The 15138-nt window shown below is 49.5% G+C and overlaps 1 protein-coding gene across 1 annotated transcript in view; it reads right to left on the bottom strand.

Annotated features, from left to right (window-relative positions):
* Positions 1–15138, bottom strand: part of ARHGAP40 (Rho GTPase activating protein 40) — a 68593-nt gene that overhangs the window by 46108 nt on the left and 7347 nt on the right. The window contains exons 2-4 of the mRNA XM_007934662.2: positions 14498–14526; positions 14377–14399; positions 7638–7856 (exon numbers count right to left, since the gene is read on the bottom strand). Of these exons, the coding sequence (XP_007932853.2) occupies positions 7638–7856; positions 14377–14399; positions 14498–14526 (271 nt within the window). The remainder of the gene's footprint in view (positions 1–7637; positions 7857–14376; positions 14400–14497; positions 14527–15138) is intronic.

Below are 15138 nucleotides of genomic sequence, written 5' to 3'. Positions count from 1 at the left end.
GCCTAAGGCATTTGACTGCTAACCAGAAGGTTGGCAGTTCAAACCCACCAGCCACTGGAAGGAAGACTGGGCAATCTACTTCCATAAAAATTTACCACCTTGGAAACCCAAAGGGGGTTGCTATGAGTCAGAATCTACTCAATGGCAGTGAGTTTGGTTTTTGGTTCCTATTCATTGCTGTCTTCCCAGTGCCTAGAGAGTTTGGCACATAATACGTCTTGCAAATTTCAAATTATGTGACGCTCTTCCTATAGAGAAGTGAGTCTATGTTTCCTTCCCTTGAATCTGAGCAGGCTTGTGATGGCTTCAGTTAATAGAATGTGGCAGAAGTGAAGCTATGTGACTTCTGAGTCAGATCATAAAGGGCCATGCAGAGTCTCTGGAACCCAGCTGGCACACTGACATACCCAGGACATGTGAGCAGTCCTGTGTAGGTGCTCCAGTTAACAGTCCCAGCTGAACCAAGCCTTCAAGTCATTTCAGACATGTGTATGGATCCCATCCCCCAGCTTGAGGTCACCCCAGCCATTCACTGTTCCCAGCTGAGCCCCAGACATCATGGAGCAGACATAAGCCATCCCACTGGTCCTGCCTGAACTCCTGACCCACAGAACATGTAAGCATAATGGAACAGCAGCTGTTTTATGTCACTAGTCTGTAGATAACCAGAGCCATAAGTCTGGAAGGTAAGAGCTTCCGCTCTAGTGTCGGACTGAATTTGAATCCCAGATCTGTTGTTTATAGTGATGCAGCTGAGAAGTCCCTGAGCCTTGGTGAACAAGCCTCCTCATCACATGATGGAGCTGGCAGAGACTGTCACCTACAACTATTTAGTCTAAGGGCTGACTCATTTATTCAGTAAATATTTATTGAGCCCCTACCTGGCAGTGCAAACAGTTAGTGTGTTCATCTGCCAGCCAAAACATTGGAGATTTGAATCCACTCAGAGATGCCTTGGAAAAAAGTTTAGAGATCTACTTCAGAAAAGTCAGCCATTCAAACCCCTGTGGGGGCACAGTTCTACTCTCTCATGTGAATGCACATGGGGTTAATGTATTCTGGGACATTCACTGAACATAGCTAAGGTTCTGGGAACAGGAAGGAAGCCCTCAATAAATACATGTTGTTTCTGGCACTTCCCATCTGAGACTTAGGGAGGGCCAGTGACTCGCGCAGGACAGCCCCAGATGGTTCCCTCCACACACATGTGCTCACTTTCCTTCCAGGTGGCCTGTGGGAGGCAGCAGCACTCTGGAAGACCTCAGCTCCTGTTCCAAGCTCCATGACTCTGTGTCACCACAGATACACGTGTTTCCTCTCTCGGCCTTAGTGTCTATAACTGTGAAATGGTAAGATGGAGTCAGGATGGGGCTTTGCAAGATGATCTACTATGAGGTCCTGTTCCTGGTACTGTGGCAGCATCGAGAATCAGATGAAATGTGGGCACAGCAGCTGGATGGCAACCTGCCGAGATGGATTCCTGCCTCAACAGCCGGCATGACAAAGGGATGGGGAATGTGGCACATCAGGAAGAGCAGGTGGAGGCACAGCTGGGCTCCCTCCCGGCTGGCAGCTCAGCCAGTCCTGCCATCAGGCTGCTCAGCCTGCCCTTGAGGGGCCTGGCCCGGCTTCAGCAACTGGCCAATGGCTTCTGCTAAAATTGGAGAAAGGGTCTGAGGGCTGCCCTTTAGTCCTCTCCAAGCACCTGCCTTCACTTGAGAAATACTGACAGGTGGCAGACGAGGGCATTGGCTGTGGGTGTGGTGTTCTAGAGTCAAATAGAGGTTGAGTTCAATCCTGACTCCCTGGCATCTGGGGCAAGGAGAGGTGTTTCACCTCTCCTAGCCTTAGTTTTCTCTACAAAGTGGCTACTTTCAGGTGAGGAGTATAGTGACGTCATCCCAGCTGTTCAGTCTTCCCAGCTGAGGCCCCAGACAAGCCATCCTCACTCACCCAGGAGCTACAACAATAATAGTAATAATAATAAGTAGGTTTTTTTTTTCCTAAAGTAGTAATAGTCGTAGCAGTAGTGTCACCCTTATACTCATCATGAATGTCAGAGGCAACACAGAATTAAGGACAAGGTTGTGGTCATAAGCACAGGTGGTGTGGCCATACTGACAAAGCAACCCCGACATAGTCCTTGAACATGATGACAGACTTGCATGATATTGAGTTTGGGGACCATTTGTTACCTAGAAGTAACTGACTGAGACAGTATGGTATTGGACAACCTGAAAAGCTCTGCCAGAGGAGTGGGTGGTTCCTGTCTCTCCCACTCATCCATTCCCAGGTGCTAGTACACCTGCTGCTGACAGTGTGCACACCCCATGCCTCAGCCCATCCCCCACCCCCAAATGAAATGATATGTCAGGTTCTAAGTCAAGTGAAGGGCAAGAATCAGACCTCTGGGTGCCAGGGAACACGTGACTCATTACTCACCCATGAGCATGTACGTGGCCATGTATGGCACTGTGGGCTTGTGAGGGAGGGTCTCTCCTTTGCTGCTTCAGGACTTGCCAGGAGGTCTGGATTCTCCAGGCCTACCCATGTCCTCTCTTATCTCTTAGCATATGACCACGATGTGCATGCTGCCCCTTTGGATGAAACATCATTGTGCAGTGCACAATCTGGACATCAGTACACAGCAACACTGCTATCTCTGAAGCAATCACTTCAAAGATGGGGACCTCAGGGATGGGGGGAAGTTGTACAGGATTGAGATGTTATAAAAGGCAAATCCTGCATTTACATTTCTAAGTATCATCCTCACTGAACTCCTAAAATCCCTCTAAGACAACTCTTCCTTTAAGACAGGGAAGACTGGCTCATTCCAGTCAGTGTGCCCATTCACACCTCTTCCACATTGTAATTCTGCTAGAGATGATGTCTGGGTGGTAGACTTAATAAGCATGGCTCTTTTGTGTTATAAATAACAAGAGCAAAACATCCTAAAATATAATAAATATAAAATAATTTTGTTTCCTGAATCAGATCTGGGGAACTCTGGTGGCGTAGTGCCTAAAGCATTTGACTGCTAACCAGAAAGCTGGCAGTTCAAACCCACCAGCCACTCCTCAGAAGGAAGGTCGGGCAATCTACTTCCTCAGTGAAACTGCCTTGGAAACCCAAGGAGGGCCAAGTCACTATGAGTCGGATCCGACTCGATGGCAGTGAGTTTGGTTTTGGTTTTGGAATCAGATCTGAGGCTTGGCCAGGTGTGTGGTAAAAGTGTAGCCGTGGGTGGTCCCTTCAGCTGGCCAAGGGAAGCAAGGACCAGAGACCCAGCAGACCCAGGCTGGGACTGAGGAGCTGGATTCTGGTGGGGGGGACCAGGGACTCTTGGCCTTGGCAGTGTATTGGAATCACGCGGTAATTCCAAAGTCCAGGTGCTCAGACCAAGTACACCTGGTCGTCTGGGAGTGGGACCTGGGTGCTGGTATTGCTACAAGCTGTCCAGTCGATTCCACAGTGCAGCCACGTGGGGCAGCATTGCCAACAAGCATTATCCTGCTGCCAGGGTTTCAGAGAATTGCCCGGAAGCTTTCAAGAGGGGGGGTGGGAACTGTATCGAAATTTTCTCATGGCACTTCTGGGAGGGGCAGGCTGCATTTTTCAGATGGCTAGGGAGATCAAGGTATTGCCCATGACCTCTGAGGTGATGGAGGTTCCCAACCAGAAGATCAGGCTCTACCAGACTCTAAAGTAGCAGGCTGGCCACCACCACTGCATTTTAAAAAGCATTTTATTATGGTGATATATATAAGAAGGAGCTCTGGTGGTGCAGTGGTTAAAGCATTTGACTGCTAACCCAAAGATTGGCAGTTCAAACCCACCAGCCACTCTGCGGGAGAAAGATGAGGCCATCTGCTTTCATAATGTTTTACAGCCTTAAACTCTCATGAGCCAGTTCTGCTCTGTCCTATGGGGTCACCATAAGTTGGAATGGACTCAACAGCAGTGAGTTAATTTTATACACACACACACACACACACACATATGCTCTGGTGGCATAGTGCCTAAGGCATTTAACTGCTAACCAGCAGGCTGGCGGTTCAAACCCATCAGCCACTCCTCAGAAGGAAGATTGGGCAATTTACTTCCTTAGTGATACCGCCTGGGAAACCCAAGGAGGGGTCTCTATGATTCGGAGTTGATTCTGTGGCAATGAGTTTGGTTTTGGTTTTATATATATGTGTGTATACACACACACACACACACATCTCAAAACATTGCCCATTTTAACCAGTTTTAAGTATACAATTCAGTGACATTAATTACATTCATCATGCTGTATAAACCATCACCGCTATCTATTTCCATAATTATTCCACCCCCAACAAGAAATGCAGGACCCCTTAACCAATAACTTTCTACTCCCTCTCCCCTATTGTAGGTCCAAACCAAATCCATTGTCAAATCAATTCTGACCCAGAGTGGCCCTATAGGACAGAGCAGAACTGCCCCACAGCATTTCCAAGGCTGTAGTCTTTCTGGGACGGAGCACTGAGCTGCAGAAGGTCGGCAATTCTAACCTACCAGTCACTCTGTGGGAGAAAGATGAGGCAATCTGCTTCTGTAAAGATTTACAGCCTTGGAAACCCTATGGCCCAATTCTACTCTGTCCTGTAGGGTAGCTAGGAGTTGGAATTGACTCTGTGGCAGGGGGTGTGGTTTCCTGGTTAATCTTTACTGAAGCTGCCTGCTACATCTTTCTCTCATGGAGCAGCTGGTGGGTTCGAACTGCCAGCTTTGTGGTCAGCAGCTGAGTGCTTAGCCCCTCTGCTACCAGAGCTCCTTCCCTGGTGGGTAAACAGTAACAAATTTTGGCCTCTCTGCATTTGCCTGTTCCACACATTTCCTCTAACTGGGATTACACAGTATTTGGCCTTTTGTATCTGACTGATTTCACGAGCATAATGTTTTTAAGGTTCAGCCATGTGGTAGCACGTATCAGAACGTCCTATCTGTTTATGTCTGAGTAATATTCCACTGCATTAAAAAAAAAACAAACAACTTACTGCCATCAAGTTGATTCCAACTCATAGTGAGCTCCTTTGGGTTTCCGAGGTGATAAATCTTTATGGAAATATATTGCCAGTCTTCCTTCCACAGAGTGGCTGGTGGGCTTGAACCACCAACCTTCATGTTAGCAGTTAAATGCCTCAGGCACTATGCCACCAGAGCTCCTTCCACTGCTCTGGACTGCAAGCCTGGAGTGCCTGGTGGGGCAAATGGTTAGCATACTTGTTGTTAACCTAAGGTTGGAGGTTTGAATCTGCCAGAGATGCCATGTAAGAAAGACCCGGGGATCTATTTCAGAAAAATCAGCCACGGAACCCTGTGGAGCACAGTTCTGTCCTGATGCACACGGGGCCACCGTGGGTCAGAGTCAGCTTGGCGGTCGCTGGGCTGCTACTGCAAGCCTTCCAGCCATCTTGGGACCGAAGCGACCGGTGCACCCCTTACGCGCCTACCAGGGCAGTTGGAGAAGTTCTGTAATGGTTTGAGGCTTGCTCTGTTCCTTCCTCTGAGCAAGGCCTTTGACGCTGGCTTGTCCCCTCCTGAGTCACTTTAATCAGATTGCTGTTGTATTTGCTGGGTGAAGCGCAGACTCTTGCCGGCAGATATGGTAGCCATGAGCCACCCACAGCCCTGGAGCATTTGCAATGTCCTTGGTGTGACTGAGGAGGTGGCTTTTAAATGTTATTTAATTTTAATTACTTTAAATTCAAAAGGCAATTACTTGATTCAGTTACTGGAAAACATGTAAATACGTTTGGGACAATTTGGGTATGTGAATCTACTTTGTCACCTGTAAATTGTAAGATATCTAAATACAGATCTAGTATTTCCAACGACAACTTAGCATCTTAATGGAGACAGGCTGGAAATGAAAAATATCCACTAGACTTTAAAGACTTCTTATAAAAAACACACACACACACAAATAAAACAACTCACTGCCGTTGAGTTGATCCCGACTCATAGTGACCCCTCCTTGGTTTACCAAGGCAGTATCTCTACAGAAGTAGATTGCCCAATCTTCCTTCCAAGGAGTGGTTGGTGGGTTTGACCGCCTTCTGGTTAGCAGTCAAATGCCTTAGGTACTATGCCACCACAGCTCCCTCTTATAAAAAAGGAACATAAAATATTCAAGGTTGGCCAAGGGGTGAGGACTCATCTCATTAACCTTTTCCTTGGTGCATTGATCTTTATAGCAGATAAAGACCTCCCTCTTCCACCTGGGCACTTAAGGGCTTAAGAGTCAGAGCCTGAAATGAGGACTCAGAGCATGAAATCAGACTCCCACCCACCCTCCTCTGTGTCCCACTCTCTGTGTCAGGCACATTAAGCTACTTACGCTTCTCCAGAGGCATCAGGCTGCTTCTTGACTTAGAGCTTTGCCCAAGTTGCAGCTGCTGCTAGGAACACCCTCTCCTTCCCATCCTTGACCTGATTAGTGCCTGCTTTGGGATTCAGCTCAGGCATCACCTCTTCCAGGAAGCCTTCCCTGCAGCCCTTCCCTAATGCTCTGGGCTTACCCATATCCTAGCACTTAGCCACATTCCTCCAGGAGCACTGGTGGCACAATGGTTAACAGCCAAAGCTTCAACCAGTAAAACCCAAACCCATTGTTGCCAGTTGAGTTTGAACTGCCCCATAGGGTTTCCCAGGCTGTAATATTTACAGAAACAAACTTCCACATCCTTGTCCTGCAGAGCTGTTGGTGGGTTTGAACCATTAACCTTTTGGTTAGCTCCTAAGCACTTAACCACTGCACCACCAGAGCTCCTTTACTAGTGCTTAATTCCAGGGAGTAATTGTATATTCTCCGTGCTGTTTGGAGTTTTATAATATATTAAAATATGCTGTAATCACGGTAGAACAAATTGCCTTCTACAAAATCCTGGCTCTGGCTGTCAGAGGCACACTGTACAGGAAGCAGAGGCAGCCCAGGTCCCAGCCAAGACTTGACCATATGCAGCCCCAGCGGCTGAAATGTCACAGCTTAAGGGCCTGACCTTTGAGTCTAAATAAGACAAAACAAAACTCAAACCTTGTTGCTACTGATTCTGACTCATGTGACCCCATGTGTGTCAGACTGGAACGGAGCCCCATTGGGTTTCCAAAGGCTGAGTTTTCATAAGCAGGTTGCCAGATCTTTCTTCCGAGGAGCCCCTGGGTGTGCTTGAACTCCTAACTTTTTGGTTAGCACCTGAGTGCATGAAACCATTTGTTCCACCCAGGCACTCCAAACAAGAATCCGGTCCCTAATGCTCTTTACAAGCAAAGGGAATTGGGAAATTGGGAAATGGCATGTCGAGGAATCCAAGAATCAGTGGCCCCCACCCCCTTCAGGAGACCAGCAGCAAGACCAAGGTAGGTGGGAGGTCTCAGCCAGAGCCTGAGTTTGAGAGCCCCCTCTACCACCTGCCAGCGGGGTGAGTTGGAGCAAATTAGCTTGACTTCTCAGAGCTTCTGTTTTCTCACCTGTGTGGTGGGAGGAACATCCTTGCCTCCCAGGTGTTATCAGGACTCAGGGTGATAACATATGCCCCTGGCACGTAGTAGGTCCTCGACTTGTCCCACAGGCTGGCCCAAACCTTCCCTCTCCCTCCCTGCAATGCCCGTACCTGCAGCCCAGCTCTGCCCAGTGCCTGGCACAGTGCCCCGGCTGCCTGGCGATGTGGGCCCGTGGTATCCGGGGGCATGGGAAGGCCAGGGGTGCCATGGCCAGCCTCTCCATCTGGGCAGCAGGGAGAAGGGCGGCTCTGCCATGGGCTGGCTCCCTGGTGGCTCCAGGCAGGCGGCCGAGCTTCTTGCTCTGGAGCTGACTCACTCGGCAATTCAAGCTGGAGGAGAGATGCAGAGCCCGTGGGCACGCCCAATTCCCAGACAACCCCGCGCCCGGACTAATATCCAACCTCCTTCTGGTGGGGCTGGCTTAGCCCAGGCCACCTACAGGCAGACACACAGGACTCACACACACATACACACCCCTGAGCCCTGCCTGCCCCAGATTGGTGAGGTGGACATGGCCTTGAAAATAGTCATAAAACAGTATTTGCTTTGCTATGATTACTGCCTGCAGCCATCCTGATTTTCAAATAAAACCGAATTAATAAAGTGCCTTGGTCATGTGGATGGAAAAAAGAAAGTAGTCATGGGCCAGGGGTCTTGGCCCTGGCACGGCCACCCCCTCTGTGACTTTGAGCAGGTCACTTGTCTCCTCTGAGCCTTGGTTTCCTCCTCTGTGCAAACGGGGAGGAGGACCTGCTCTTGGATTGCCAGGAGACAGGAAAACCAGCAGGGAGAGTGCAGCGGGGGTGAGAGGGGAGTGGGGGAGAGGTGTGAAGAGCAGGGGTGAAGGGGTGCTAAGGGAACAGGAAAGAGCAGTGGCCTAGTCTCAGGGTCCAGGAAAGCCCCCCTGGGAATTGACATTTTGACTGAAATCTGAAAGAGAAGGAGTTGGCTGGTAAAGGGTTGGGGTGGGGGAGGAAGATGGGGAACTTTAATTTCCTCATTTGTAAAATGGAGATTCACTCATTCATTCAACAAATATTTATTGAGGCCCTACTAGGGGCAGTAACAACGGGGCTGGAGACAAGAGCAGCACTGTGAGGACTCAGGGAAGGCTTCCTGAAGACGGTGGCATCGCAGCCAAGATGCAAACTGGAAGTTGAATTGGAGCCAGTCAGGCAGAAACAGGAAATGGAGAGGAGGTACAGGTGTAGAGAACGGTGTACGTGAAGGTGTAGATGTGGGACACATAGGGGCGTGTGAGGAATATCCCTCCCCACTTCACTTTTGTATGTCCTCTTTGGATCCATTAGGAGCCAGAAGTCCCTCCTCAGATGCCATGGTCTTTCTCCAGATTGCCTGGACTCCCCTTGCCCGTCACTGATGGCTCTGAGTGTCAGTGGCTCTCTCCGGCAATGTATTTGCTTTTCCACTAAAGAGAGAAGCCCCAGGGTGCACCTCAAGGAGCTGGCCTAAGTCACCATGATTTAGAGCTCTGTTGTAGCCTGGGAGAGGCAAGAGATGGGACCCAAGAAACTGGAAACATCACCCCGGGGCCTCACGCTGGGGATTATGCATGACCCCTAAATCCAAAAGTGGGAAGGGCCCCAGGTCTCAGGTGGCTGTAACTGCTCTGCCATGCACACTGTGTCTGTGCCTAGACCGCCCACTTTTCCTGAACCTCCTCCAAAGGAGGAGACTGGAACCTTGGCACCTGAAGACTGAAGAGCTGGGGGTCCTGCCTTCCTATCTGTGACTTGAAGTAGGAGCAAAAGTGGGTGAAAAGCACTCTGGGAGCCTCGGGAGCTTTGTGTGGGAAACACAGTAGGTGCTCAATAAAGGATGGATGGATAAAAGGTTATATGGGAAAATGGGTGGATGAGAGGAGGTGTGGATAGGAGGATAGTTGGGCAAGAGGATGAATGGGTGGATGGATGGTGAATGGGTAGATGGATGGATGGATGGATGAGTGGATGGATGGAGAGGTGGATGGATGAATGGATAGGTGGATGGGTGGGTGGATGGATGGATGGATGGGGGGTGGATGGGTGGTGTTCTGGTTACCTAGTGCCACTCTGACAAGAATATACCACAAATGGGATGGCCTTAACAAACAGGAGTTTATTTTCTTACAGTTCAGGAGGCTAGAAGTCTGAGTTCAAAGTGCCAGGCTCTAGGGGTGGTGTGAAAACTCCTCAACCTTGGGCTTCAGCTCTGCCTCTTGCTCCTGGCCCACTGAAGCTAGAGGCATCTCTTCACTCAGGCAGCTACTGGCTGCTGAGGCTAACAAGCCCAAGGTCAACAAATAAAACGGCACAGTCCTGATGTTACCAAACCACATGGCAGGCCATTAATTCAAGTCCATTGTTAAGTCCCAAGGTTGGCAAAGCATGGCAGGCTGCTCAACAACGACACGGCTACATGCAGGGCCCAAGCGTGCCATAAGCTAGAGACCATTCCCAAGGCTTCTCCTTATATATGGGAACCAGACCACATCCCAAAGGCAGCTACTCAGCTGCTTGTAGTAGATCCCACCATGGAGGTGATTGCCAGTCTCATCATGGGGAATAACTACCACCAGCTGCCCAGCCACTCAACCAGGCCCAGCCAAGTTGACATACAAATGTAACTACCACAGATGGATTGATGGATGGATGGATGGATGGGAGGTGAATGGATAGAAGAGTGAGTGGCTGTGCACATGAATGTGTGAGTGTGAGTAAGTGAATGAATGGCTAACTCACTGAATGAGTGGATAAGTAAATGAATAAATGAAAAATACATAAATGCTTGCATGAGCAAATAACTTAGTACCTGAGGGATAAGCTAGTCTGAAACAGAACACCTAGTTCACTGTCCCCTCATTTAGGTGCAGGGAACGCCTCTGAAGAAAGCAAAAAGCAAGAGAGAGTAGTCTCTTGTGTAAGCCCCACTTTCAAGCCTCTTTATGAAGTAGCCACCTCTCAGCTTCCTGGAGAGCCATGTGCACTAGAACGAAGATGGGAGAAGCGCGCCCACACTCTGGGCAGCATTCCTCAGCCTCAGGGAGGCCCTGTCGGGAGTATCGGCCGGGCTGGTTGGGTCACAGTGGAGTGACTCAGGCCTGGCTTCTCAGAACTCTGCCAGCCTGCCAGCACCTCCTCAGACAGCCCGTAACCCAGGCACCCTGCTCACCATCAAGACCCCTCAGACCCAGAAAGACACCCAGACCCTATGGTTGTGCACAAAACATGCGTTCTGCCCCTGCCAGAGAGCTCCCTCCCCATGCTGGGCACTGGCCTACCCCGTGCGGGGCAGTGGGGCCTCACAGGCCTGGCCTGATGCTCAGCTCTGCACTAGGCTGTGTGACTTCAGGCCAGTGCTTAGCCTCTCTGAGTCCTGTCCTCATCATCTGGATGAAAGTCTTGCCTGTCTTGAGGGCTTGTTGAGATGATTCCATGAGAGAATACATGTCAAGCACTGAAGCCGTGCCTGGGTCCTGGGTACCTTATATCCAGGTATGCGTAGTGCCTAAGGCATGTGGCTGCTAACCGGAAGGCTGGAGGTTCAAACTCACCAGCCCCTCCTGGGAAGGAAGTTTGAACAATCTACTTCCATAGTGATACTGCCTTGGAAACCCAAGGAGGGGTCGCTGTGGGTCAGTTCTGACTCGACGGCAGTGAGTTTGCTTTGGTTTTTGGTTCTTTTCTTTTGGAAGCAATGTATTGAACACTTACAGCAAGTGTGTACTCAGTGGCTTCCACATGTTCCACGTTTCTCATGACAACCTCGTGAGGGCAGCATTGGCCCCATTGTGTAGATGACCCTGCAGCTGAAAGGGACTGTGGTGGGAGGGTGAGGGGCTTGCACTGGGATTCTAGAATGTGGTCTCAGGTTTGGTGGGGGGAACAGAAGGGTGTGCCTGGAAGATATGTCAGAATGAGTGGTGGGGTTGGTGGAAAATTCCAAAGCCAGATGGACCCCATGGCTGGCACCCCCTGCAGCCCCTACAGCACCCCCCACTGCACAGGTCTCAGACCAGGTGACTGTCTCCAGACTCCCTGCATTCCTTTGGGGGAGATGGCGTGTACATTCGAGTTCTGAGTCTCCATGTGTTGGAGGTGTGTTATTGTGGAGCTTGAGAAACGGCTCTTGGTTAAGGTCAGAAAGATGGGCCACTTCCAGGCTGTGTGACTTTGGGCAAGGTACTTAACCTCTCTGACCCTCAGGTTCCTCATCTGAAAATGGAAATATTATCCACCTCACAAGGTTGTTGTGAGGCTCAAATAAGATAATGCCTGGAAAGGGCTAGGCCCTGGGACTGGCACACAGCAGCGGCACTCAGTGAACTGGAGCCACTATGACGAAAGGATGCCTCAGGAAGCCTGTCACTGGAGGATGGTGGAGTGGGTTTAGCAGACTCTGTCTCTATCTCTCTCTGTCTCTCTCACTCTCGCTCTCACACACACACACACACGCACGCACTGCACGCTCACTCACATATACATCTCTTGCCTCATGGTCCCAGAGCCTAAACCTCCTCCCAAAGCATGGGAGTGGATCTCCCTCCCCACCCCTACCAGCCACTACTCAGCGCTGCTTACCTGCCAGGAGCCCTTAAGAACTGTTCTGCCTGCTTTCTGCCCCAGGTGCGCCCAGGAATATAGCAGACATCCGCCCTGGGAGCCCCGAGCCAGAGCCTGGCTGTGCCCACTACCGCCAGGTGTGAGCACCCCAGGACCACTCTTCAGGCTCCCCCAGAGTGGCTGGGAGTAGGGGGGACTTGATGGCTCAGCTCGCTTTTCTAGGTCAGCACAGAGACTGAACCATGGCCCAGCAGGCCCCTGACAGTCAGTGGGGGCAGTGGCCCAGCCAGTCCCTCTAGGCAGTTCATGGAGACGCCCAGAACCAGCCGTGACAGAGGACGGGCAGAGCCAGCGAGCGGTTTCAGCCAGGGAGGAGGTTTGTTATCAAAAGGGTTTACCTGATGCCAGCACGTGCCACTCCTGAAGCTCCCTGGAAAACTGTGGTGACAGAAGGTCACCAGCCAGAACAAAACGTGTGGAGAAAGGTGTGTGTGAGAGAGAAGTGTGGAGTGTGCAAATCTGTGTGAGACAGCATGTGAGAGAGCATGTGTGAGCTGTGTGTGAAAGTATATAAGTGAGAGTGTGAGTGGTGTGTGGTGTGAACATGTGTGTATGTGTGAGAGAAAGTGTGTTTGAGAGTGTATGTGTGAGTGTATATGCGTGTGAGAGAGAGAGGGAGTGAGTGTGCACGTTTTGGGGGGTGTAGAGGGGAGCGAAGGCTGGGAAAGCAGGCACTTGTATACATATCCTCGGTACCACCCTTTAGTAGGGCCACTTGTAAACTGAAGGGCAAAATGGTAGGGCAAAATATATATTTTGAATTTTACCGCTTCTCTCAACTTTTTTTTTTTCTTTGCTAATAATGTTATATTGGGAACTCTGGTGGCACAGTGCCTAAGACATGTGACTGCTAACCAGAAGGCGGGCGGTTCAACCTACCTGCCACTCCTCGGAAGGAAGACTGGGCAACCTATTTCCATAGTGATATAGCCTTGGAAACCCAAGGAGACCCTATTTAGGTATCTTCAAAGGATTGCGAGACAGATCAAGGAAAACACAGACCCAAGGAGATACTGCCTTGGAAACCCAGGCCTGTGTGTGAGCGAGAGAGACAGAGACAGAGAGAGATAGAGAGAGACAGAGACAGAGTCTGGTAAACCCACTCCACCATCCTCCAGTAACAGGCTTCCTGAGGCATCCTCTCATCATAGTGGCTTCAGTTCACCGAGTGCCACTGCTGTGTGCCAGTCCCAGGGCCTAGCCCTTCCCATATATTATCTTATTTGATCCTCACAACAACCCTGTGAGGTGTATAATTGACTCGATGGCAGTGAGTTTGGTTTTTAATGTTATATCTGTTTCATTTTATCATTATTATTATTAATTTGTATTGTGATTTGGGTGACAGTTTACAGAGCAAATTCATTTTCCATATGGCAGTTCATACACATTTTGTTTTCTGACATTGACTACAATTCCCCACAATGTAACAGCTCTCTTCTCACTTCCTCCCTATAGTTACTTCTTCCCTGTTTATTTTTTTAACTTTTTTAACTTTTTATTGTGATTTGGGTGAAAGTTGACAGAGCAAATTGGGTTTCCAGTCAACAGTTCATACCCATTTTGTTTCTTGACATTGATTGCAATCCCCACAATGCAACAGTGCTCTTTCCACTTCCTCCCTGTGGTTACACTTCCCTTTGTCCTTCTTTCCTATCTATTCCTGCCCTCTGAGCTTTATCCCTGGGCCCATGCTGCCCTTTTCATCTTGTAAACACACTTGTGTGCAAAGATGTAAGTTCAAGGATGATCATGGCATCTTTGTTGGTAAGAATAGAAACTTTGTTCAGCAAATTGAGCAAGGCTCAGGTCCCAAAGGGTGACCCTCTGCTCCAGAGGAGTGGCTCAGACTTGAGGTCAGGGAGTGCGGAGTAACAACAGGGAGCCTTCAAGGGTTTAAGCAGAGGAAGGACATGTTCCCATTCTTGCTTTGGATGCATCACTTGGCTAATAAGCCAGAAAGAATGAAGTTGGGGAGACCAAAAGCAGAGAGATCAGTTAATAATTCAGGCCCTATTCTCTCTCCCTTGGACATTTAAAAGTCTTGACACGGTGGTAGGTGGGATATGGAGTGAGAGAGAAAGTAGGGACCAAGATGATACTCTATGGTACCCAGGAGGGCATGTCCTCTTCTTCAGCCCATCAACCCTGCTGTCTCAGGGTAACCAGTTGGAGGTTCAGGGATAGACTGGGCCTTCTTCAAAGGTCAGAACCTTATGCTTCCTACCTTATCTTTTTCCAACCCCCAACCTGGAGAAGAATTGGCACAGTAAATCAGGGCCTGGCCCTGGAATCACAGGATCTGCGTTCAAATCCTGTCTCCACCACTGTGACTCTGAGCAAGTTACCGGATTGCTCAGTGGCTCGGTTTTCCCATCTGTAAAACAGAGGTAGCCAAAACCCGACCTCATGAAAGTTGTGTGTAAAGTACATAGCAAAGTGCCCAGCGTACAATAAATGCTCATTAAATGTGAGCTATTCTTTTTATAATAAGCATATGGGGGACATTCCATATATATTCGTAAAGTAAATACTTGTTATTAAAATCAACTTAAAGTCTAACCCAATTAAAATTAGAGAATGGAAGTTCAGAAAAACCCTGCCCCCAACACATTTGAAGAGATGAGAAAAGAGGTCAGGGATTCCCAGGGAGGCTCAGACTGGTGCCAGGCCTGGGCCTAGAACCCAGAGCTTGCTGAATGAATGGACTTGGGTCAGGCCTGGCAGGTTTATCAGGGATCTCCTGAGCACAGAAACACCTTTGTTTCTTTAATATAAATCCTACTTCCTCTGGCCCAACCCCGTCTTGGGACCGCCTTTGAATTCCATTGGCCAACTTCTCCTTATGTGACTGCTAATATTGTCTTCATGACTTGAGCTCCTTCCTGGGCAGCCTGGGAGGTCACTGGTGATGGTGGAAAACAGCTGGTTCCTGTGGGGGCTTTCATGTGTCCATCCAGAGGGGAGGCCAGGGGAGGTCCCAGAGAAG

The sequence above is a fragment of the Orycteropus afer genome, unplaced genomic scaffold, assembly GCF_000298275.1.
Source record: "Orycteropus afer afer isolate SDZICR_OR568_19922 unplaced genomic scaffold, OryAfe1.0 scaffold00020, whole genome shotgun sequence".
Lineage (NCBI taxonomy): Eukaryota > Metazoa > Chordata > Mammalia > Tubulidentata > Orycteropodidae > Orycteropus > Orycteropus afer.
The sequence above is the reverse complement of the archived record's forward strand: the minus strand, read 5'-3'. Positions and strand labels throughout refer to the sequence as shown.